The sequence below is a fragment of the Condylura cristata genome, unplaced genomic scaffold (genome assembly GCF_000260355.1).
Source record: "Condylura cristata isolate star-nosed mole 26May11 unplaced genomic scaffold, ConCri1.0 scaffold00009, whole genome shotgun sequence".
Taxonomy (NCBI): Eukaryota; Metazoa; Chordata; class Mammalia; order Eulipotyphla; family Talpidae; genus Condylura; species Condylura cristata.
In genome coordinates this window covers 5655549-5678051 of record NW_004567110.1, presented here as the reverse complement: position 1 = coordinate 5678051, position 22503 = coordinate 5655549, and the positions used below count along the sequence as shown (strand labels likewise).

At 46.9% G+C, this 22503-nt stretch overlaps 1 protein-coding gene across 3 annotated transcripts in view; it reads left to right on the top strand.

The window, feature by feature from the left end:
* Positions 1–19151, top strand: part of PHF20L1 (PHD finger protein 20-like 1) — a 63780-nt gene extending 44629 nt beyond the window's left edge. For all 3 annotated transcript variants that reach the window (XM_004679584.2, XM_004679583.2, XM_012722989.1), the window contains 8 exons: positions 9–116; positions 5129–5293; positions 8853–9034; positions 9959–10058; positions 11241–11436; positions 14647–15013; positions 16258–16420; positions 17347–19151. In XM_004679584.2, the coding sequence (XP_004679641.1) occupies positions 9–116; positions 5129–5293; positions 8853–9034; positions 9959–10058; positions 11241–11436; positions 14647–15013; positions 16258–16420; positions 17347–17489 (1424 nt within the window). In that variant the 3' untranslated portion in view covers positions 17490–19151. The remainder of the gene's footprint in view (positions 1–8; positions 117–5128; positions 5294–8852; positions 9035–9958; positions 10059–11240; positions 11437–14646; positions 15014–16257; positions 16421–17346) is intronic.
* The last annotated feature ends 3352 nt before the right edge of the window (positions 19152–22503 follow it).

The window sequence follows — 22503 nt, the reverse complement described above, 5'->3', positions numbered from 1 at the left end:
TCATTCAGGTAAACGAAAAGAAAAGGATAAGGAAAAAAAAGAGAAGCGAGACAAAGATCACTACAAACCTAAACAGAAAAAGAAGAAGAAAAAGAAAAAGAAATCTAAGCAGCATGGTGAGTATGTTAACACCGTAACTCCCTTTTTTTTTTTATTATAAAATGTTTTTGACTTGCCTTTTACCAAAATAGGGATATGACAAGATCCCCATGTTGAGTACTAAGAAATTTCTGTAGCTTTCCTTTGTCTTGATAACTGAAAAAAATCAACTGTTTTATAAATGTCTTTGCAGCTGATTAGAGACTTTGATTTCCAGCATTCTGGGCCACTGGCTTCCGACAGAGCAGCTTTGAGGGCCGTGGACAGTCTCAAACCTTAAAAAAAATAGCATTTAAAAATAAAATATTACCAACTTAATTGTTTCAGGATTTCGGAAAAGAGAGGACACTCTCTGGTGGGGTGAATGGTGTCCCCCTTCCATACCTGTGAATATAACTGTCTTGGGGAATAGTATCTGTGCCCATGTGATTACAAATGAAATCATAGATTTGTGGTGGGGCAAAGAGCCTGGTGTCTTCAGAGAGGAAGAAGAGAGAGGCCTGAGGTACCTGGGGAGAAGGCATGTGAAGGCCAGGCAGCAGGGGGCTGATTAAACCCAGTCTGGAACCACTGGAAACTAAACAGCAAGGAAGGGTTTGGCATGGGGCTGTGAGGAACAAGGCCTGCCTGACACCTGGCTTTGGACTCCTGGCCACTGCACTGAGCATTCTGTTGTTCAGATCCTCAGCTGTAGTATTTGTTGGGTGATCCTGGGAAACTCATGGTAACTCTAAGTCCGTTTTAGACAACAAGTCGCTTTGCGCCCCAGCTCAGAAGAGAGCAGTGTGGCAAAGGACAGTCAAGCAGTTCTCATTTATGATTGTGGCTGTAAAAGCCGTAAACAAATAGCTCAATAAATCCAGCAGTGCATAGAAATGCGGCTACGTTGGGTTAGAAGGCTAAGTTGTTTTGACTTTAGAAAATGAATAAGCAAATTTTACCTCAGTAATAAATGAAAAAGAACAAACATTGCTGTCTTCTAAATTTAGACACACCATTTGAGTCATCCATGTTTAAATAGTTCCTTTTAAAAAAATGGCAAGATTACTATCTGCTGTGTAGTTACTAAGGGGAAGGTGTTTTGGAAGCATAAACATACTAATTTAAGAAAAAGTAACCCAAGCAGAGTCATACAAACTCAGTGTATACAAAGCTGCATTATACATTTGTGGGTAAAAGATGGACTCTTCAGTACATAGCGTTAGAGCATGGGTAACCCAGATAGGGAAGAAAATGATTCAACTCCACACACAGGTAGCAATTCCATGTCAGTTGAGGACTAAATGTGTGAAAGCTGAAACCATAAAACTCCGTAAGGTAGTATATAGAAAAACATCTGTATGGTCTTGGGGCAGGAAGGGATTGTTTCTAAGTGAACCCTAAAGGAAAAGTTTGCAAATTTGACTAGACTGAAATTTATAATTTTGGTTTATGAAAAGTCATAAGCTGGGAAAAACAAAAACAAACAAAACACAAGCCACAAGAAGGTATTTGCAGTGCATAGACCTGACAGACTGCTAGTATTTAGAATAAATTGAAACTCAAAAAAGCAAAGGATCCTGTAAGAAAGTGGGCAAGAGATGTTGACAGGTGCCTTACACAAGTGGAAACCTTGATATGCTGTGAGGAATGTATGGTGTGGTGCACAGACCACAGGAAGCAGGGTAAATGTTTTTTGAGACTCCAGGGACTCTGTTTCTGCCTGCCCCTGCGCAGAGCCTGGGGATGGGCGGTGCTGCCATGAGACCTCAGGCCACCCAACGGGCGCCTCCTCTGGCCGCTGCGCCGCCAGGTGCCCTCCACAGCCTTGCTGACCCCCAGGGGCATGGGGCATAGGCATGCCCACAACCGCGCTGACCTCAGTCAGCCATTCAGGGAAGTCCACAGCACTGTAAGTGAAGAAGTCACGGCCTCAGGAATCCCTAGAATAAAACAGTGAGCTGAAAACCAAGTCCCTGCGCACCATGATCCAGCTTCATTTATATATGTCAAAAAGTTGAATAATACAGTGTTTAGGGATTCAGTACCTTGTAGCAAAAACATTAAAAAGAAAAGAAAAGATAGCAGGAAGGGAATTTATGAGTTAAAGTTGGAAAGTGATGTGGAGGGACCTTAAATGATGGTGATATTTAAGCTGTGCCCCCTGGCACTAATGCCCTGTCAGGGCATCCTTATGTTTGAGCTCTTCTGGGCTGTTTAAGTTCATGGCAGAAGCCATGCTTTCCCTGGGTGCCTGAATCAGAAGAGCGGCCTTTGAGCTGAAAGAGGGGCGAATAACTCTAAGGGACCTCGCCATTGCAAATGATCACTGAGTCCCAGCTGAACTTTAACCATCATGCTGGTATTACTCTGGCCTCCTCCTGCCCCTGACTGACTGGTTTGTATTTGTCTTTGCTCACACACTCAATACCTTATTATCTGATATTTTAAATGAGGCTATACTTAGTAGCAATTCGTTAAATAACTTTTCGTAATTATTGGTACAATACTAGGTTGACATATGTTTTGATTACCAGATTTAGATCAAAAACTAACATTGTGTTCCATCCAGGTGCGTGGGCAATGAGCCTGTTAGGGTTACTGAAGAGTGATAGATTAGCCAGTTTTTAATTTGCTTACTTGGAGCAAGTCTTTCATCTTCCTGTGTTTTATTGTCTGTAAATATGTGGAAGTGGAAGGCAAACAGAGATTAAAACAGCTAGGAGGAGAAATGCTAAGAGAATCCAAAGCTTTGTATATGAAATCAGGCAAAAAATTTTTTTTTCTTTCAAGGAGATTGTAGCTGAAGCACACGAAGTTAGTAATGAGGGATAAGAAGCATGCCCACCTGTCTGCCAGGGAGGTCTGATAGGCTGCATGTCCGTAAGTGGCACAAGTATGTTCTACTTCGAGTGCAGAAAAAAGCTGGTGTGATCAAGGAAGGCCCTTTGGAGATTTCCTTTCAGCCAGGCCGCCAACACAGCTGTAGACGTTTATTCCTAATGGCCACGGGGTGGAGTTGAGAGTTCAGGTGGGTAGAGAACGCTAAGAAGTTGTGTTCAGTTGTTATGTGGCAGATTAAATGTCGGCCATGCATTATTTTATCTCCAAGCTGGGATTTCTCTTATTGTTTGCAGACTCAGACCCTCCTGCTCCACTTTTGTCGAGAGGGTGATATCATGCAGGTGATAAAGGGCAGCTTTGAAAGCAGCACGTGGGTTCAATTCCTGATGGCGATACTTAGTGCCCGGTGACTTGTGGCAAGTGGTTTAAGTTCCATAAACCTCACTTTTCTCACTTTCAAAATGGTAGTGATAGTTTCTTCTTGGTTGACTTGTTGGAGTGCGAGGGGGCTGTCCTGTAGGGCACTCGCCAGACCTGGCTGGCACGACCCGGGCCGCGCGAGGGCGCGGTGTGCGGCGCGCTGACAGCTGGCGTGGCCTCCAGAGGCAGGCGGCTGGCATTCCGAGGCTGCGCTCCTGTTTGAGCGCATCGGCGTTGGGCCCCACCCCTCACCCGCAAGGCGCGAGTCCAGGAGTGCGTGTTGACAAGCTTCCCAGTGTGTCCACATTCATGCTGAAAACCCGGGCTTTGGGCTGGGCAGGGCTTCTGGAGTTAGATGCTGGTTTTGCCGTCTCAGCTGCGTCTCCTTGGGCCGTTTACTTGACCTTTTCTGTGTCTGTCCTTTCATTTATAAAGTAGCACCCGCGACTGTAACTCCCTGCGGGGGCCGCGAGTTAATAGAAGGTAACATGCGAGGAGGCCTGGCGCGCCTCAGGGTGCTGGGTGTGCAGTGCTGCGCTGGCCCCGGGGCTGGAGTCCCACTGCCGCTGTCACTCACTACACAGACCAGGGACTGGAAACAACACAAATGCATTCTTTCAGAGTTCTGACTATCAGAATTCAAAACGGGCTCCGCTGGGCTTAGGTCAGGGTTGCGGCAGGGTGTGTTCCTTTCTAAAGGCTCCTGGAGGGCCGTTGCGAGCGCCACGAGTGGTGGCATATCTGCGCTGGTGTCCCCTTCCACCCTCAAGGACAGTGATGGTCACTCGGGTCCTCCTCCTTTGATGCCACTTCAGCACTGACTTTTCTACTTTTCTGCCTCCCTCCTTCACCTTCAGGCGTCCTTGCAATGTCGCTGTGCCCCCCAGATGATCCAGAGCTGATCTCCTTCCTGAGGATCCACTGATCAGCAATTTTAATTCCTTTTCTCATGGGCCTAAGCTGTTCACAGTTTCCAGGGATAAGATAGAGATGTCAGAGAATAATGGGGACCGTTATAATAATGGGGACCGTTATTCTGTTGCTACAACCGCTGGCTTCCAGTGGGTGCTCAGTACACGGTAGCATTGTCAGCGCTCTGCTCTTGTGAATATTTTGCCAACCCTGTCCGCTTCCCCCTCATTTCCTTTGACTTACTTATCCCCACCTGCCTCAGTTAGTCCTTCGTTTCATACTCGGTCCTGAAGGGAAGCCCTGGCACGGACGCTGGCCCTCTTCCCCACCACATCGCCATGCCCACCTGCACGTCCATTTTTACCCCTTGACTCTGCCAAGGCAATGTGTATCTGGTCGTAAAATCCTGGTATTCCCCCTTTCTGACTGGTTTTTCAAGACCAGTTCATTTTGATCAGAGGTTTATTGCTGAAGGATTCATTGATCAAATTACTGCTATAATAATTGGCTTGCTAGACATGAAAAAGAAAAGGTCAGTTTTCAGCTTGCATATTTTACTGCAGACATAGCTGTGGCTGTAGTGGAGAGAAAAGGTAAAAACAATCCTTCTTCCCTTCTGGACAACTTTACTGGTACCAGGTCAAACAGTGACTCCCGCCTCGCCTGTGCTGCTGCCTGGGGCCGACTTCCAGGTGTTCTTGCCAAATGCAGTTTTTCAGACACATCATCATCCAGCTGTTCATAGATGAAGGGAGGGAGTAGTGGCGTGAATGCTTTGTATATCCTGAAACATGACTTTCTTGTTGTTGTTAAAGTGACTCTTCTTGATGACCTGACACTTGATTAATGCTTCTTTATGTATCTTATGTTGCAGACTATTCAGACTATGAAGACAGTTCCCTAGAATTTTTGGAAAGGTGCTCTTCTCCACTAACTCGATCTTCTGGGAGTTCTCTGGCTCTACGAAGCATGTTTACGGAGAAAAATACAACATATCAGTACCCAAGGGCAATTTTGTCAGTTGATCTTAGTGGTGAAAGTATGTGTAACCATGTAATGCTTAAAACAAGTCTTAAGATTCTTAAATATGGAAATGAGAATAAAACATATTTAATTGAGGGCTTATCTGAGCAGGGCACATGTTATAAAAAGTTATTCCATGAACTAATATGAAAATGTCAACATTAGAAATTTGAGGTACTTTTAAACTCCTAAAAAGTTGGTGTTTATACTCCCACGAGCGATGGTAAGGAAACTTCTGGCATCTCTGTAGACTGGTTTTCTGTAGGTGTTTTTAACATATCTTCTCATATTTTTCACTTCCAATTTATAAAGTAGACAGTATTCCCATGACATTGATAAATAAGCAAAGGCGTATAGATGAAGCAACTTTTCAGCTTAGTGTGTTTTAGAACTAAAACTCAAGGTCTGTCTTAACTTCAAAGGTAATGCTTTTTATTTTTGTCAAGTACTTGTTTAGTCCTAAAATATATACTTTGAATTTCTCACCACAAATAACACTTGTCGCGAAAGGTTTGAGAATGCGTCAGATCAGTGCTTGTGCGCAGTCAGGTATTAGTTGTTCCTACAGGGACGCAGGCCGGCGCAGGCTGTGGAAAGAGCCCTGGGCTGGGTCTGTCCATCTCTGCAAGCCCAGCCATAGCAGTGAGAAGTGTGAGGACACTGCCTTGCACTGTTCTAAGCAGTGGGAAGGGAGACCCGCCCAGTTAGAAGCGATGTCAGTGACTTGAGACGAGAGGTCTGTCTGGCATGGTAGGGTGCTGCGCGAGGGAGTGAAGAGACCCCGGGAATAATTGCCAGTGCACTCACTTCTGCCTTTCTTCCAGAGAGCCTTACATGGTGTCACTAGGCAGAGTTTTCTGTTGGACTGTTACCTGCTCTCTTCCAAGCCTAACAGCTCTCTCTCACAGTGGAGAAAAGCACACTCCGCCTTTCAAAAAAACAATAACAGGAGGGAAAATGAGGAAAAAATCCCTCTCTACCCCACCCATACTCTCTCCATAGCACAGGTTCCCTTCCGCATTTGGGCCACCCACTGTGCTTCAAGCCAGCTGTGCATGATAGTTATCGCTCTGATGCTCTTAAAATAAAAATACACTGACACTGGGCCCTGCCACAGAGTGCTGGTGCATGGGGGTGCGGGCCACGCCTGCGGCAGGGCAGCAGGTGTTGGAAAGTCACATGAGAACACACAGCCCGTGAGCCGTGAAGGTCTGAAAAGCGTCTGTCTCAGACAGCGGACGAGAGCGGGGGAGTGTATCTGGAGGAATGGTGTGCCGGCACTAGAGCATTTGGGAGAGGGCTGAAAAGAGTGCCGTGGAATCGCACCCCAGTGCCAGCGTTCTTTGCCTCGTCAAGCACAGGCTATGAGGAAGAGGGCAACCAGGAGAGTCTCTGATGGGTAGCTTGCGTGAGGAGCACCCGGGGAGCTTGCTCAGACAGTTCTGAGCCTCCCGGAACTTCTCGTTTCTAACGAGCTCCCGCGTGGTGTGCGTCTGGAACCCACGCTGAGCATGCTGTCTTGGGAAATAGCAGTGGTGGCTGGGGGAGCTGTTGGAGGGAAGGAGGGGATGAGGAGGGTCTTTGTGGCCCTCCCTGGCAGCTAGTGTCCAGGTGGCTGCTTAAGGGTGAGAAGCAACTTGGATGTGCTTTTTTCTGACCTCTTTCAGTCCAGGAGTCATTTATGCCACCCCTGCATATCGGCCAGAAATCAGTTTGACGTTTGGGAGTCAGTTCCCCAAACTGGATTTTCTGGCCAGTGATTGTGGTCATAGCAGCCCATGGGAGGGGCATGCTGGCTCAGGGATCATGGTTTTCAGCTGATTAGTAACTCACTGCTACGCATTAATACCACATTAATAGATCTATGTAGAGAATAGATACGTGCACATCAATATTACTGGAAGCTGTTTCTCCACATTTTAGTCTGCCGCTTGGGGATAGACTTTGTATTCAGGAAAGTCCAAAAGAAAATACTAATTTTGGAGTTAAGCCAGCAAAATTACAGTGAATGAAATTTTCTCTGATTCTCAAAACTACTGTATGTAATTGGCTTAGTTCTTGTACCTCAACTGTTTTCATGTATTTATTACCCTCTTATTTCCACTATGTTTATCCAGTATGCCCTAAGGCACAAAAGGAAGAAAACTTGCTAAAAAAAAAGAAAGAAAGAAAGGAAAACTTTGATTTTTTATAAAACATTAACTTTTTATAAAAATAATAAAATATTTGAAAACAGTAATTGGGAAAAGTAAGAGTATAAGCTGATAGAAAATACACTAAGTCATGAAATACTGGTAAATTGCGTGCATTTTTAGTTTGAACTCAGCCTCTTTCCATCTGGCCTGATTAAGTGTGAGGGAAATTGCCTGCCTGGCCTCCCCCTCGCTCTTCCAGATGGTCTCACATGCTACTGTGTAATCGGGCTCATGCTAAGAGCTGGATTGGGAACTTTCAACTTTACAAAACCCTTTTTCTTATGGACTCTTGACATTCTGGAAAGGGGCAATGAGAAGCCAGTATATGACTATGCCATTCAGAATGGCTGGGAGGACCACCTCTGTCCCCAGAGCTCAGAGCGCCTCAGGAGCCCTGGTAGCCTTCAGGTCTGATGACTCAGTTTCCCCAACATTACTACATAAACTTTAGTGTCCTCTCAACCTTTTCCCTTTGTTGTAAATGACTATTTTCTTGTTTGCCTCAACTTTTGTTTTTCTCAATAGCTTGAGCTAAATGGTTGTAGTTGATGTCAATGCTTACAAATTCAAGCCTGTAATCCAGCATGTAAGTTATATGTAGGTGGTCCTCCATATAATCTAGTTTCCGTAATGTATTCCTTTTTCTAGAGCTTTTTATCAAAATGAAATCTGGAATGTATAATCCCAGCTTAAGAACTACTAGTGAAATCATTAAGGTGGGCCCTGCATCTCGAAATCATGAATGTTATCTGCCAGTGTTGCGTGAATAAGCTACATGCGTGCATTTATATCTACATGGACCTATTGAACAGGGCATACAGTCAGGCACTCGTGTGCCCAGTTGGCTTCATCATGTAGTAGCTACCTTCCTTGGGAAGTTTCTCTCTGATAGTTACAATGCTTGGTATGATGTGTGGTGCCTTTCGGGGCGGGGATCACGGATGCCAGTACTGCTCAGAGTGGTGGTGTTGACACATCTCAACTGGCGGGTGCGCCTCTGAGAGGCTGTTCACGATGCTGATCATGAGACCTGGTCTCTGACCACTTGGATTCTTGTGGGGACCGGAAGGGAGAACATTTGTGAAAGCATCTGAAAACTGCCAGTTTGGGTTAACTCGTCTCTGCTGCAGCCTCTGTCAGTACCTGTACGAGGGGCGGCTCCGTCCCCTGTGGCAGTGTGTGCAGTCGAAGGCCAGGCAGTCACAGCTGCCTCTGCTTCGAGATGTTGTTGCTGTGTCCAGAGACAGCTGATCTGTCCCCACGTGTTGGCCCGCCCTTTCTAAGTATTTAGCAGCTTAGATCCACTTGCCATACATATCATCTTTCTGGAACATGACATAGAAATGGGGAAAATATGAGTGTTGTTCTTATATGTTCTAGACCTATCAGATGTGGAGTTCCTAGATGATTCTTCGACAGAGAGTTTGCTTCTCAGTGGAGATGAGTATAATCAGGATTTTGACTCAACCAATTTTGAGGAATCTCAGGATGAAGATGATGCTGTGAATGAAATTGTACGGTGCATCTGTGAAATGGACGAGGAGAATGGCTTCATGATTCAGGTGATTCAGGTGCCTCCCTGCCCCAGCACTGAGGTGTCCCCGTGGGTGCTCAGGGCAGCCGCTCTCCTGCCGGCTGTCCTAGTTCAAGGGAGATACATGACTTCCTGGCACACTCACGTGCAGTAGTGTTGACTGGGAAATCCTGGCGTGAAGTGGACAGTGTTCATGCCTGAGGGTCTTGATCCCTGCGCTTGGGTGTTGGAGGCCTGAGTCAAGCTGGGTTCTCCTCAAGTGGGTCCAGGTGGGCTGCTGGCGTGGCAGCCCTTCCCTTACTGGGCTGGATCCCTGCTGTTCAGTCATTGACTTCATATAACCACCCTTCAATGGGCAGACACCGAGACATCAAAATTTCCACTAATCACAGAGATTGAAGGAAACGGATGCAGAGGTCAGTCACCACAAGCAGTTACTCCCCGCGGAATGAGTATCTTTCAGATGACTTTGGGTGATTCAGTGCCATTAGTTAAGGGATGGTTTTCTCAGCAAGGGACCTCGAGGCGTCTGTGCTGGCCACAAGGCTAGTTTGAGGTGGGCACTGCTTCAGCCCCTTTCTGCACTTGAATAAGCTATTTGTCAGCCTTGTGAGGGTGGGTTGCCAAAAAATCAGTGGGAAATAGAGGCAGGAAATACCTTATGACTTTTTCTTTTTTTAACAATTTAAGCTGATTTACCAAGTACATTTTAATAGGTACAACAGGAGGATGTTCTTGGGATAGTTGACTGTTTAAATTGATCTTAAGTCACCACTTGATTTTGTTAAGCCAAGTAAGACTCGAATGGGCTGCAGCAGCCCGGAGCCCGGAGCCCGGAGCCCGGAGCCCGGAGCCCGGAGCCAGGAGCCAGGAGCCCAGCAGCCTGCCTGCAGGAGGGCGACTGCGTGTGTGCAGGGCTGGGCAGCGGTTCTGAGCGCCCTCTCTCCCGCAGTGCGAAGAGTGCCTGTGCTGGCAGCACAGCGCGTGCATGGGGCTGCTGGAGGAGAGCATCCCCGAGCAGTACATCTGCTACATCTGCCGAGACCCGCCAGGTAAGCCCCGCCCGGGCCGCCGCTTCCCGCGCCGTCTGGGCCAGGCACCGTGCTTCCGTGAGACACATGCACCCCGCTTTTCAGTGTTCGTTGCGCTCTTGTTTTCATATTAACTCCTGTGGGCAGAAATGCTAGCATGAATCTTTGAAAATTACTTTCTTACGGGAACTTTCGATGTACGACTTTTTCCTGGAGAGGAGCTGGCCTGAAGGCTGCGCCTGTGCAGCGACTTCCAAAGAGGTCGCAAAGGAGGCCAGTCCGAAGGGGCTGTTCTGAGCTTGGGGTGCTCGCGACGTGACTTCAAAGTGGTGTGAGATGCGGCAGCTTCGCCAACTGCATTGAAAAAATAATGGAGTCTCAGGTTATCTCTTCCAACCCCTTTTACTGACGGCCAGCTGGGTACGGAAAGTTGGCCACCTGCACGCGGACTAGTGTGGGCGCGGCGGGGCCGCGGTCGAGCCGAGGTGGCGCCGGGCCCCTTGGCCTGTATCTGCCGGGCTTCCCCTGTGCTGCCCTTTCAGCTTCCAGGGCAGAAAATAGCCAGCTGTTTTCAAATAAAAAGCCAGTGAATTGATTGTCGCATGTCTGTCAAAAGTAACAGTAAGGAGCAGGATTATTACAACCGGTCTAGTCGTCAGTTGGCAGCATTTACTAAATGCCTTCTGCTCGCCAAGCACTGTGGGGAGAGGTAAGAAATCACTTCTACCACATTCCCAGTCACGCGCAGTCCGGCGGGGCGCAGGCACGAAAGCCGCTGAGTGTAAGGAGGCAGGAGGACTGGTGACCTCCCAGCGGAGCATTGTGCAGGGTTCCTGGAGGCCTCAGACGTGGGCGGGCTCCCTGTGCACCTAGCTAGAAAGCTCTTTGTGTCATTCAAAGCAGACCGGTGAGGCAGCGACCTGCCTAGATCCTGGGCAGCCCCAGCTTGCGAGAAGAGGTGGCGGCTGTAACTGGAAAGGGGTGTTCTCTGGGGGCCGCCAGCACGCCGCACCCTCAGAAAGCCAGCGCCCTTCTGGGGAGGAAATCTGAAGGCGGCAGCCTCAGGTGCTGCCTTTCTCTTCTTTTGAAGTTGTTCTTTGCTGGAGAGCACCCTTGCTCACTGAATGTTGTCAGGAGGGCGGGCACAGTTGAGGGAAACCTGGGTGGAACCCCTGGTGACCTTAAGGTCAACTCCTTCCACAGGTCAGAGGTGGAATGCAAAATACCGCTATGATAAGGATTGGCTGAATAATGGGAGAATGTGTGGACTATCCTTTTTAAAAGAAAATTATTCTCATCTCAATGCCAAAAAGATAGTTTCCACACATCACCTGCTTGCCGACGTCTACGGTGTCACAGAAGTGCTGCATGGGCTGCAGCTCAAGATCGGGATTCTAAAGTAAGTGGGGGGGGGGGATGCTGGAGGGAGGTGGCTCAAACTCAAGTCACTTGACCCTTTGAAGGTGCACATGAGCAGTCTGGAAGTCGGGACAGGTGCTGGGTATGTTTGGGCTTAAAGCAGAGGATTTAACTTTGGATGAGTAGACACTTCATGCCTGTGTCCTGAGTGGACAAGCTGGGCTGAAGGCAGATGCAGCATCTTCAGCAAACATGAGTCCTGGTGCCACTGTTTGGTGGGCTCTCCCTGTGCACACAATGAGGTGTAGTCCCTATGGGGAGCCCTGTATTTTGTGACCCCCTTCAGGAATGCAAATAGATGCAAGAGTCTATTTTTTCATTACTGGAAGATTGAATTTGCAGGGAGTCAGCAGGCCATGGGAGCACCTCTGTGTGCACCAGGTGTCTCCTGGTCATCCCGGGCCATTTTCCATAAAGAAAACAGCCTGAGTTGTCCTAAACCACAAATCAGAATGTTCTTGGAAGTCCTTGTTTTCATTTTTCCTAACACCTCCCTGGAGTTCTTGTCAAAAAAGTAACCAATAAACATTTCATCTAAAATAGGAAGATTCATTAAGGTTCTTCACAACATTTTCCTCATTTGGACTCACTTGCCTGGGCTGGAAACTTGCCCCTTGCCTCACCTCACCCTGTCTCGGGGCTGCCCACACGGTCCTGTTGTGGTGCTGAACGTCATTGGTCCCTGTCCCTCTTGCCGTGCTGTGCTACCTCTGTTCAGCCTGCTCTTTTCCCGTGTGTTGTCACAGGAATTTTGAGTTCACCTTCATGTCATTGCCACTGCAAGTTGGTGTAAGGTAAACAGGGCTTGCCTCTTGGCTTCATAGGTCGTGGAATCTGCTGGTGCCTTGTGAACGGAACCTGAGCTCTTCAGCAGGCAGCCCTTCCCTGGAGTGTTCCTTCTTTTCATCTTGTTGCCATGTCTTCCCTCTTCACTTTTTCCTCTAACTGTCCCATCCATGCCAACTCCTAATCTCTGAGTGAAACATGCATTTTCTTATCTCTGGGCTTTACTCACACCCAGAATAAACTGCCACTTGCGCCTCCAGCTGACACCTTTTCCCGGGTGCCACCTGCCTGCCTGGCACCCACCATGCTGCCAGGTCCACCATGCACGCCAGGCGCCGAGGTGTGCTCATCTGACCGCTCACTAGCCATGGGCTCCTTGACGATGGGGCTGGTGTCTGGGCATCATCTTATCCCTAGTTTGTAATGTAAGGGTAAGTACTCAGTTCCTGATTGTTGAGGAAATTTGTTCCTGTTGTATATCATAGCTCTAAATAGGAAGTTAAGATGCCAAGCAAGTGCTGAAATTCAAGGGAGTCTTTCTTTTTTTTTTCTTTTTAAAGATTTATGTATTCATACAGAACTGGGGTACAGGCCAGAGATGCGGAGGGTGAGAGGCTTCACCAGAGACAGAGTGGGGAGCAGAACAGGCAGATCGACGAAGTCCACTGCTGAGGGGAGCAGCGGGCGGGTCAGGAGAGGTCTGCCGCGCCATGTGGTCACCTCCGGGGCAGGCGGGGATCGAACTCATGCGGAAGTGGCTTAAGCTTCTTAGTGCTGTGCTTTAACCCGCTGCGCCACCAGGGAGGGCCCCTCACGGGAGTCTTTTTAAAAAAAAAAAGCTTGCTTTCCCCTCTTGCTGTCAGTCGGACTGTTTCTGCATTCGTAACTCGCTCAGGACTTGGGCGGGCCGTTTCTGCCTCGTGCCTACGTGCCCGCCTTGTGTTCATGCTTCCGATAATAACAGCAGTGAGTACCGCTGGCTGCTTACGGATGGTGTGCGCTGCTCCAGGAGTTGGTGTTTTCATATGATATTTAAGTTCAGCTTGTAAAATAAGTCCTGCCTCACTGATAGCTGGGTAGTCAGTGACAAGGTTCTGTCTCCCCTGGCTCCTTCCTCCGCACAGCCGGATTCAGCCTGTTGCACTTCTAGGCTGCAGAGCCAGCTTTCTTTCTAGTGTTGGACAGTTGTAGTATTTTCTGGATATTAAATTATTAGGGATCCAAAGGATGAAAATTACAACTTCAGAAAAAAAAATACTTGGGTGTTATTAGAAGAAAATTAACTAACTTAATCCTGGCATTTGTCTAACTTGGACATAATCCACTCACAGACTTTTTGGAGACTTCTGAAAGGATTGTGCTTACCAAACAGCCTCCTGCCACTGGAGCTCTGCATGATTCCTGTTACACTGACTGCAGAACTTTAATTACCACAGGGTTGACTATGCAGTACCGTGCCCATGTGTTCGGTGACGATGAGCATGAAAAGCCTGATCATAGACTGTCAGGGACGGTGTACACAGCGCACCTTCTCTGGAAACCACACTTACTATACTTTCCCAGGGATGCGCGCACGCACACACACACACACACACACACACACTCTCTCTCTCTCTCTCTCTCTCTCTCTCTCTCTCACTCTCACACACGTCTCTGTGGGGAAGTGACTGGCTAGACAAGCCCAATACATTTATTCTGCTCAGCTTCTAGGTAAAAAGTAGAGAATTCTCTGGGTACTGGTCTGGCAAGACGGCTGTACTGTTCCACATAAAAATGGCATATTGTTTGAGAGTCTCATTATGTAAAAAGAGAAAGTGTCTGTTCAGCCACTGTGAAAATAACTTTGTACGTACAGAGAAAACCTGCAAGATTATGCCTGTTACCGAGGATTGCCATGGTTTAGGACTTTGACTTAGCACAAATTTGTAGTCCAATTTTTTTGTGATAAGTACGACTTTTCAGTTGAATGAAGATTTTAAAATATGCTAATATAAAAGTTCTTACCCAATACAAAAAAAAACTACTGCAATTAAAAAATTAGAAAAAGAAGTCCATGTACCAAATAGTACTGTGAATTATCACCAGAATTAAATTCACTATTATTTTTTTATCTCAGTATTTCTAGAAAATTATGACGACTCAGTCTTTGATTAAATACTGAGACAGTTTAGCCTAGAGAGTATCTTCACTTTTATCTCAAGTCCTTGAGCTCTTCTGAGCCTGGCTCTTGTGCTGGGTCAAGTCTCCAGGAGGGAGTTGGATTCAGGCCTGGGTGGGTGTCCTCTGCATAGAAAGGCATGGCCAATCAGGATTAATACGTGACTTCCATTGTGACTGGTATTATGGCATTTGGCTTTTCACTATCCTTTTTTCTAAACTACTGTTTCTCCAACTTTGGTTTAAGGAATAAGCAGCATCCTGACCTTCGTCTCTGGGCTTGTTCTGGGAAGCGAAAAGACCAAGATGAAGTAATCGCTGGAGTAGAGAAAAAAATCACAACCGTGCACGACACAGCCCATCTAGAGGACAAGAAATCCCATGTACAGAACCATAAAGAGCCGCCCCGTTTGCCCTTAAGAGTGGAAGGCACTTACATAACCAGTGAGCACAGCTACCAGAAGCCCCAGAGTTTTGGCCAAGACTGCAAATCTCTTGTAGACCCAGGGAGCTCAGATGAAGATGATGTTAGTAGTTTTGAAGAAGAACAAGAATGCCACGTGAGAGAGAGAAGCCATTTCCAGTACTCAGTGAAAGATGGAGTAGCTGAAAAGGTACAGCTACTGCATGGGCCTTTGCTTAGAAAGTAGGGTAGAAGAACAAAGGGAAATTTAATAAAGCAAAGCATGTTGAGTGCTACATTTTACTTTCATTTCCAAGCTCACAAGTACCTTGTTAGGGTAAAAACATTTCTTTGTTTCTCCATAAGCAAACACTGGCCATTTAGCCAATTTAGAGTCGTAAAAATCAGTACGCTTTTACCCTGACAAAAGTTTCGATTTTATAAGCACCCCTCGATACCTCCAGAAACCTGAGCCCCTCTTAGGCCACTGATGATGTCTGTGTGTGAGCATGATGTGCTTATGGGTATATGCAAGTTAGTACAGTCCGTCTTCCTTTATACATGCTGGGTACGGTATATGTGCGATCACGACAGTATCTTTGTCTTATTTTTTTACGTGTTTTAGATAAAAGTGGGGCTTACAAAAATTTTAGCATATCAGACTCACCATGCAGTAAGTGCAGATTCTGCAGCAGGGTGCACGGCGGGCGTTGGAGCTTCCCTGCTCAAGGGGCAGTCGGAGAGGGGCCTGCACCTGTGTAGATTTTCAGTTAGAAATGCCATTTTAAATTGGGTTATTATTCCAGCCTCCTTTGTCAAGTAATCATTATAAATTAACACTTAACTGAATGTGAGAACCTGGCATTTCGTAAACCTTGGAGTAAGTAATTTTATCAAGTTAATATTCATGTTATGAAAGTGGGGGCTATCTGATGATCTGAGTTCAGGTTGTATGTTACGCAGTTTGCATTTTTTAAATTTTTTAAAAATGTTTTTCTTTTACCTCATTGATTTTACCTAATAGCAAGCCCAATCTACAGTTAACTAGGCTATCTGCTGGTTTCTGACAACATTTTTGGTATTTCCATCATTGCTTTAAGCCTTCGCTACACTTATGTCATTGGTTCCGACTGAGAAGAGGGTGAGTTTAAGATGGCAGGCTGAGCTGGGAATAGGACCTAGTCACCAGCTCTGTCTGCACCTGGGCTGAGCACTTGCACCTGTACCACGCCTGGTGGGTGTGGGGGCCGCTGTGGGAGGGCTGGCTCCCAGGCCTGGCAAGTGTGTGAGCACTTTCTCTGATACTATTCTGGGGGTCAGGCTCAGGTTGAGTTTCACCACTCATGGTGGGTGGTGAGGGTTTTAACACATCTTTCCCTTTGTGGCATTACATTTCTTCCAAATCTGTTTTTTTTTTTCTTTTCTTTTCTTTCTTTCAATGATTCTTTGGCAAAGAATCCCGCTGCAAAGAATACAGTGTTTGTCTATCATGATAAAAAGGGCGCCGACGACCCTGGAGCCTCGCATCTTCAGTGGCAGCTCAATCTCCTGACACACATAGAGGATGTGCAGAACCAAGTCACCAGCAGGATGGACCTCATAGAGAAAGAAGTGGATGGTAATTTACGAAAGAACTATAGTTTGGAAAGTATGCTGATTGTTACTGTGAAAAAAGTGTTTAAGTGATGGGCTAGAGCTACAGCTGTGCCTCATCTGTTTACCACAGCTGGTGTTGGGCTTCTCCCAGGTGTTACTCAGTACTGCCTGCAGCAGAGCAGACTCACCTGGAGGCCATCCTCTGGGCTGTGTTTTCTTTGGAAGTCAGCCAGGGGCCTTGAGCATGTTTGAATGGGGGTGGGCAAGGAAGCATTTAGGTTCTTTGTTTTTACTTTGGTTGGTATTTATTAAGTGAGATTAACAATAGCAAAAAACCTCAAAGTTAAGTAGATAAACATAAGTTTATATACAAATTTTTGTAATGTTTTCTTGGTATTTTTACTTCTTGACAGAGGAATGATCAGAAGTCGGGGAAAATAACTACCCTGCCTTATAGTAAAGGAAACTGAGTTCTAACATGCTTTTATTTTATTTATTTTTTTTTTATTGATAGTGGGATGAGATGGCCCTGAGAAATTGCCACTTCTTTTCTGTCATTAAAAAAATGTCGGGATTAAAAAAAAAATGGCTAGCATAGCTAAATTCCATTTAGAGAGGGTCTGTGTCTGAACTAACGGGAAGCTTGAGCAGGCGAGGTAACTGTTGTTTCCTGTTCTGGAAGAAATGGAAAGGACGCATTCAAAAGGAGTTCAGTGGACATACATAAAAGAGGGAAACTATCCAAAATGATAACAGATCAGGGTTACCAGGAAGGAATAGAATTCTCGTGGGGTGAGATAGAAAAGATGCTAAGCCTCTCCGAAATGGCTGGAATGTACGGTCTTCTGGAGAAGGGGAGTGAGCTCTCGTCTCTGTCACTTTCCCACCATCTTGATGCCATCCCATGACTTCTTCCTGTCGCCATTGAAATTCTGTTCTCTCTTCCAGTTCTGGAAAGCTGGCTCGACTTCACAGGGGAGCTGGAGCCGCCTGACCCTCTTGCCAGACTGCCCCAGCTTAAACGCCACATCAAGCAGCTCCTGATCGACATGGGCAAAGTGCAGCAGATCGCAGCTCTCTGCTCTGTATGACGACAGTGAGCGGCTGAGGCGGCGTGGTGCTCGTCAGCCAGTGACTGTTGTTCTCCACACAGCGAGTGGAGAATTAAGATAAGAGGAGGGTGAAAAAGCTAAGTGGTGTTTGGCCATTAGCTGATTAGTGACATCAGGAAAACACCCTGAAAAAGAAAATGAACAGTTTCATCAAGGAAGCTAATTAAAATTTATGAGCAAGCCACAGATGATATGTGCTGTACGCCAGGATCAATGAAGTAGTGTGTCATTTGTACTAAGGAAATTGAATTAGCAAATTTTTAAATGCTTGCTATATGAAACTTGAGATGCCTGTAGAGGAGCGTGGTGCGTTCATAGTTTGTCGTGGGAGAGCCATGTTTATAAACCAGCAGTTTGGCCAAAATCAAAAGTATAGAGGAAACTCAAATTCTGGAGTGCTCTGTAAGTTATTCTAAGAACTGTCTTCTCTTGCAGTGGATCCATTGCACCAAAATTTGGGTATTTCAGCTTTCGTAGGATCATGAGCTATTTCTTAGGTGACCAATGTCCTTAATCAGAAAACTGACAGTACAAGTCTCACTTCTGGGGGAAACAGTTGTGGAATTCTGACTTCATTATGAATATATTTTTGAAAAAACAGACAGCAATCATTGTAATGTATTGCAGGCATTAAGCTCGGTCCAAACCAGGTGGCGTGCAGAAGGGCCTGTGTGTGCCAAATGCCGCTGGTGCGCTGCCACGAGAGGGCCCGTGCCTGGGCCCAGCCGTCCGGCCCTTGGCCGTCGCCTGCAGGGTGCCTCCTGCGGACCCGGCCGCCCGGAAGGGACGCCACCCGCGGTACTCAGGCCTTGACTCGCAGCTGGGTGCCGAGAACGCGCTGCTGTTGCCTTCAGAAGAACTGTACATAGCCTCAGCTGGGATGAGGAGTGACAAAACTATCAAAGTAATGTGTGGCTGTGGACTTTTTAACTGCTGGTAGTGAAATACTGGAAAAGCTTCATTTCTGAAGATGAATTTTATTTTTAAAAAATACATGCGCACTCAAAACGTTGAGCTTTGATCACACATGGACAAATCCCTGAAACCAAAGGCAACCAAGTTGCTGTGTTAGCTCTTGCTGGGCCTGAGCCCAGGCCGTCTGCAGTGCTGAGCTGTGCCCAGGTGTGCCCAGGTGTGCATGCTTGTTTGAAACAAACACTCGCCGTACATATGTACATACTCTATGCATATTTATATCCACACATATCTAGTTTTATTACGATAGTCTATAAGAATTGGCGGTTAACATGAAATGTTGCCTTTTAACAGACTGTTTTTAAAAATTAAAAATGTATGTACAGGTTTTGAAACTTTTTTAAAAAGGGGGGAAAGGCTGTTTAGAGGAGGCTATTGGGGACACACACTTGAATATTTCATGCCTCACTCTGTCTGTCAGTTCCAGCGGCCTGTGTAAGTGCATTTAGAATTGACAGACAGGACACTTGAATCTATCTTTGATAAGAACCCATGCCACTGTACATTCAGATATTATTTAAATTTGCAAACACACTGTTCTATATGTAAGGTACTGTATGTAAAACTCTTTATTAAAACTATTCCACATATCCCAAAATTTCAGTTTGCCTTTTTGCAGCCTTACGTTTTGATGTAAAGATGATTAAAAGAATGTGCAAAAACGTTGCTATGAAATTTTTATTGCCTTTTGAGATTTTCCGTCTTAACAAATGTGCCAAAGATCAACAAACATAAAATCCAGTCCTCGATACCGTCCTCTGTATTTACTTGCGATGCGTTACTTTGTCAGTGGTCTTACTGAGAAATGAAAAACTTTAGCAGAGGTGAATGGGTAGTTGTTTACATTTGCATATTAAAGTAAAAAAAAAATAGTGCCTTCATTCCATGTGTTCAGAGATGGTACTTTTTCTTTTCTATTTAAAAACAACAGCTCAGCTCTGACCTTTTCCCTGTTGTGGTTAAATTTCTAGGCCTTGAAGTTATGCCTTTTTTCTTCAGAAATGCAAATTGTGTATTTAATGTAGGAATAGTGATGCTGCCTGGGGATTCTTGTTAGGTTCACAGAAGACTTTTTACACCCACTAACACATCTTTTCAGTCCTAGGGGCCATGGTTCAATGAAAGCATATTTGTTCTTACTGTATCTTAGAGTACTTTGTTAGTCAGCAAACTGGAAGTTCCCTTAATAATTAGATTGCTAAGGCTTCTGCTGTACTTCCACGTATATGAACTGGAAATAATGGATTTTTAATCTGAATTGTTGAGGTAAATCTCTACCACGTTACTTCTATGCACAGAACCATTTGATGCGGACTACCAACAGTTGGTAGAAGCCTTTTAGCAGCTGGGCCTGAACCTTGTTAAAGAGAATGGATTAGGTTTTGAGAAATAGGTACAACCTGAGAAGTTTCAGCCTGAAAGGTGATGTTCTTTCTACTTAATCTCACTTTGAAAACATAGCTATTATATATTTAAGTAAAAGCAATAAGCTCAAAAGAGTATTTCTCAAAAAGATAACTTCTCATTTCTTCCCAGAGTAAAAAGAGTAGTGGTAGAGAGCGATCCTTCCTTCTGATGTTTCCTCTGACACATTCTCATCGTCATAGTCTACACGTTCAAAATGAAGCAACACTTACTCCCTCAACCTGCTGGGTCCCCTGGAAACCCCGCTGTCTCCACTAATCACATTATTCTGGGGGCCCTGGCTTGAAATGCGCCTTCCTCTCTGACAGCCTTCTCATCCCTAGATGTGCTAGTTCTTGAGAATGGGTGGTGGCTATCTCCTATTATGGTGCACCATTTTTCGTGAAGTCGTGTCATGGAGGAATTCCTATTGGCCTTTGAAACGGTAACTTGTTTTTTATTATAGCTCAGCAAAGTGGTCATTTCCAGGCTAGGAGGTTAGTGCTTGGTGCCCACTTGGTGCCGGGCATTGTACATGTTCCTTGTGGAATCTAATCTCTTGTAGACAAAACAGGATTATTTTCAAGACGGCCAAGCTGTGATTAGAGACTTGAGATGTGTCTTAGGTAAGACATTAGTGGCAGGTCCAACATTCAAGCCCTGGGCTAGTTAACCTCAAACCCTTTTCTTAGTGGGTCTATTTCAGCTGTCTCTGTCAAGTTAGCGTTCTGAACTGAAATAATTCCTGCCCCCCTATTTCAGAGCAGACAGGTCCCGCCTCTGCCATAGGCATCTTCCGGCCCTGCCGGGAGGGAGAGCAAGTGAATGCCTATCACCACCAGGTAGAGGTGGAGGGGGTCCCGGCTCCCCACTGGCTCCGCTGAGGTCACGTTGGCAAGGGACTTGGGGAGGAGACTGGGGAGGCTGGAACTCCAGCTTGCTAGTCAACCTCTGTTGTAGTGTGCGTGAGGGTGGAGCCGCATTTCCTTGTGAGGATTGCCAGACAGACCTTTATTATCCAGATGTTTTCTGTCTTAGCCAGCCCTTGGACTTCTGATGCGAGGGGTTTCGTTTTTTGTACTTACTGGCATTTCTGGTTGCCAGTCTCTCCCACAGCCCAGTTTGGGGTAGATTAGGCAAGATAAAATCCAGAGAGCTTACACCCATATCGTCCTCTGGCCCAGAAAGGGAAAGGTGACCGTCTTCTACCTACCTGTCTTCCATACCGTCTGCCGACCTACCTTTCAGGGTCTTCTGGTGCTTTAGAGGTGTAGCTGGGGGTCTCGGCTGTACTTAATAGGAGGGCAAGGGGAAAATATGACCCCATCCCTCTGGGAGCAGAAGCAGAGTACCAAGGATTTTTAGAATTCTCTGGAAACCTAGGAGAGGGGGATGAACCCTGATCGCTGGGAATGGGGGAGAATGTGGGAGGTGGGGGTGTCCCCAGCAGGAGTGGCAGCCTAGGTCAGGGCGGTCCACTTTGGTGGGCAGCAGGTGGGGGTCAGCAGGTGCAGCTCTGATGTTTTGAATCTGTTTCCTCCTGCCTGCCAGTGTCTCAGGGTTTCCCCCAAGTCCTCAGTAAGCACTAACTATAGCGTGCATCCATGAAGGGGACTGGGGATCACGAAATCAAAACTGATTTTAACAGAGGACACTACAACAAAATTCATGGGCATCTGCCATGCCTGACCCCTCAGTGGCCTGGATTTTTGACCTCACCAGTGACCCGGAGCCAAACAGCACCTGACACCAGTTGGGGTTGGGGAGTTTGGAAAGAACCCCCCCACGGGATGGGCCCCACCCCCATGAGGGAGTCGTACTGCGGGCCTCTCCCCATTTGCATTTTCTTTCATCTTTTAAAGAACTGATTTTTCTACCAGAGGGTAGGGTGGGGAACGCTGTGGAGCTGGTACAGTGGCTGTGGTGGAGGACTGTGGGCGCTCAGGACTGGCTGTGGTGTGGCCCCATACACCTGGAAGGTGTCAACCTGTACCCCACTCCTACACGTTGTCAACCAGCCTCACTGACTACATTTGCTAGTTTACCTGTAGGAGACCACCTGCCTCGCAACTGTCTTTTCGCCCTGGAGCCCTGGGAGTGCTTGCAGGGGCTGGCCCGGTGCCCCCAGTCTGCAGCCCCCCAAAGGCCACCAATAAAACCTTGTTTCCATGAGTAGGCAAGTTCTGACCGGCTCTTCCGCACAGCGGGGAGGTGAGGGAGAAGCTTCTGCTGGGAGTCGCGGGTGGGCGACGCCGAGCCAGCGTGGCAGTGTGGTCCTGAGCAGTGTGTGTGGGTGACTGGCGCCTGTGGGTGCCCTGTACTCCCCCCACCGGGAGCTGAGTCACTATGAGAAAGAGGTTTCCACGGCAGAGCGCGGCGCCTCGGAGGCTCTCAGCTCCCGCTCTGCTGCTTGGGTGGAGAGAAGCACTTGGCCCAGGGTGCTGGGTGCTGACTCTGACCACCCGTGACCTGAGCGTCACGCTGCCCCCAGGTGGGGCCCCGGCGCCAGCAGCCCAGTGTGGGGCCCCCTGATTCCAGGGCGACCCTGGCTGTTTACAGCCCAATTCCGGTGTCCCTAAGCACGGAAGCCAGTGGAGCAGAGCCCCTATTCCAG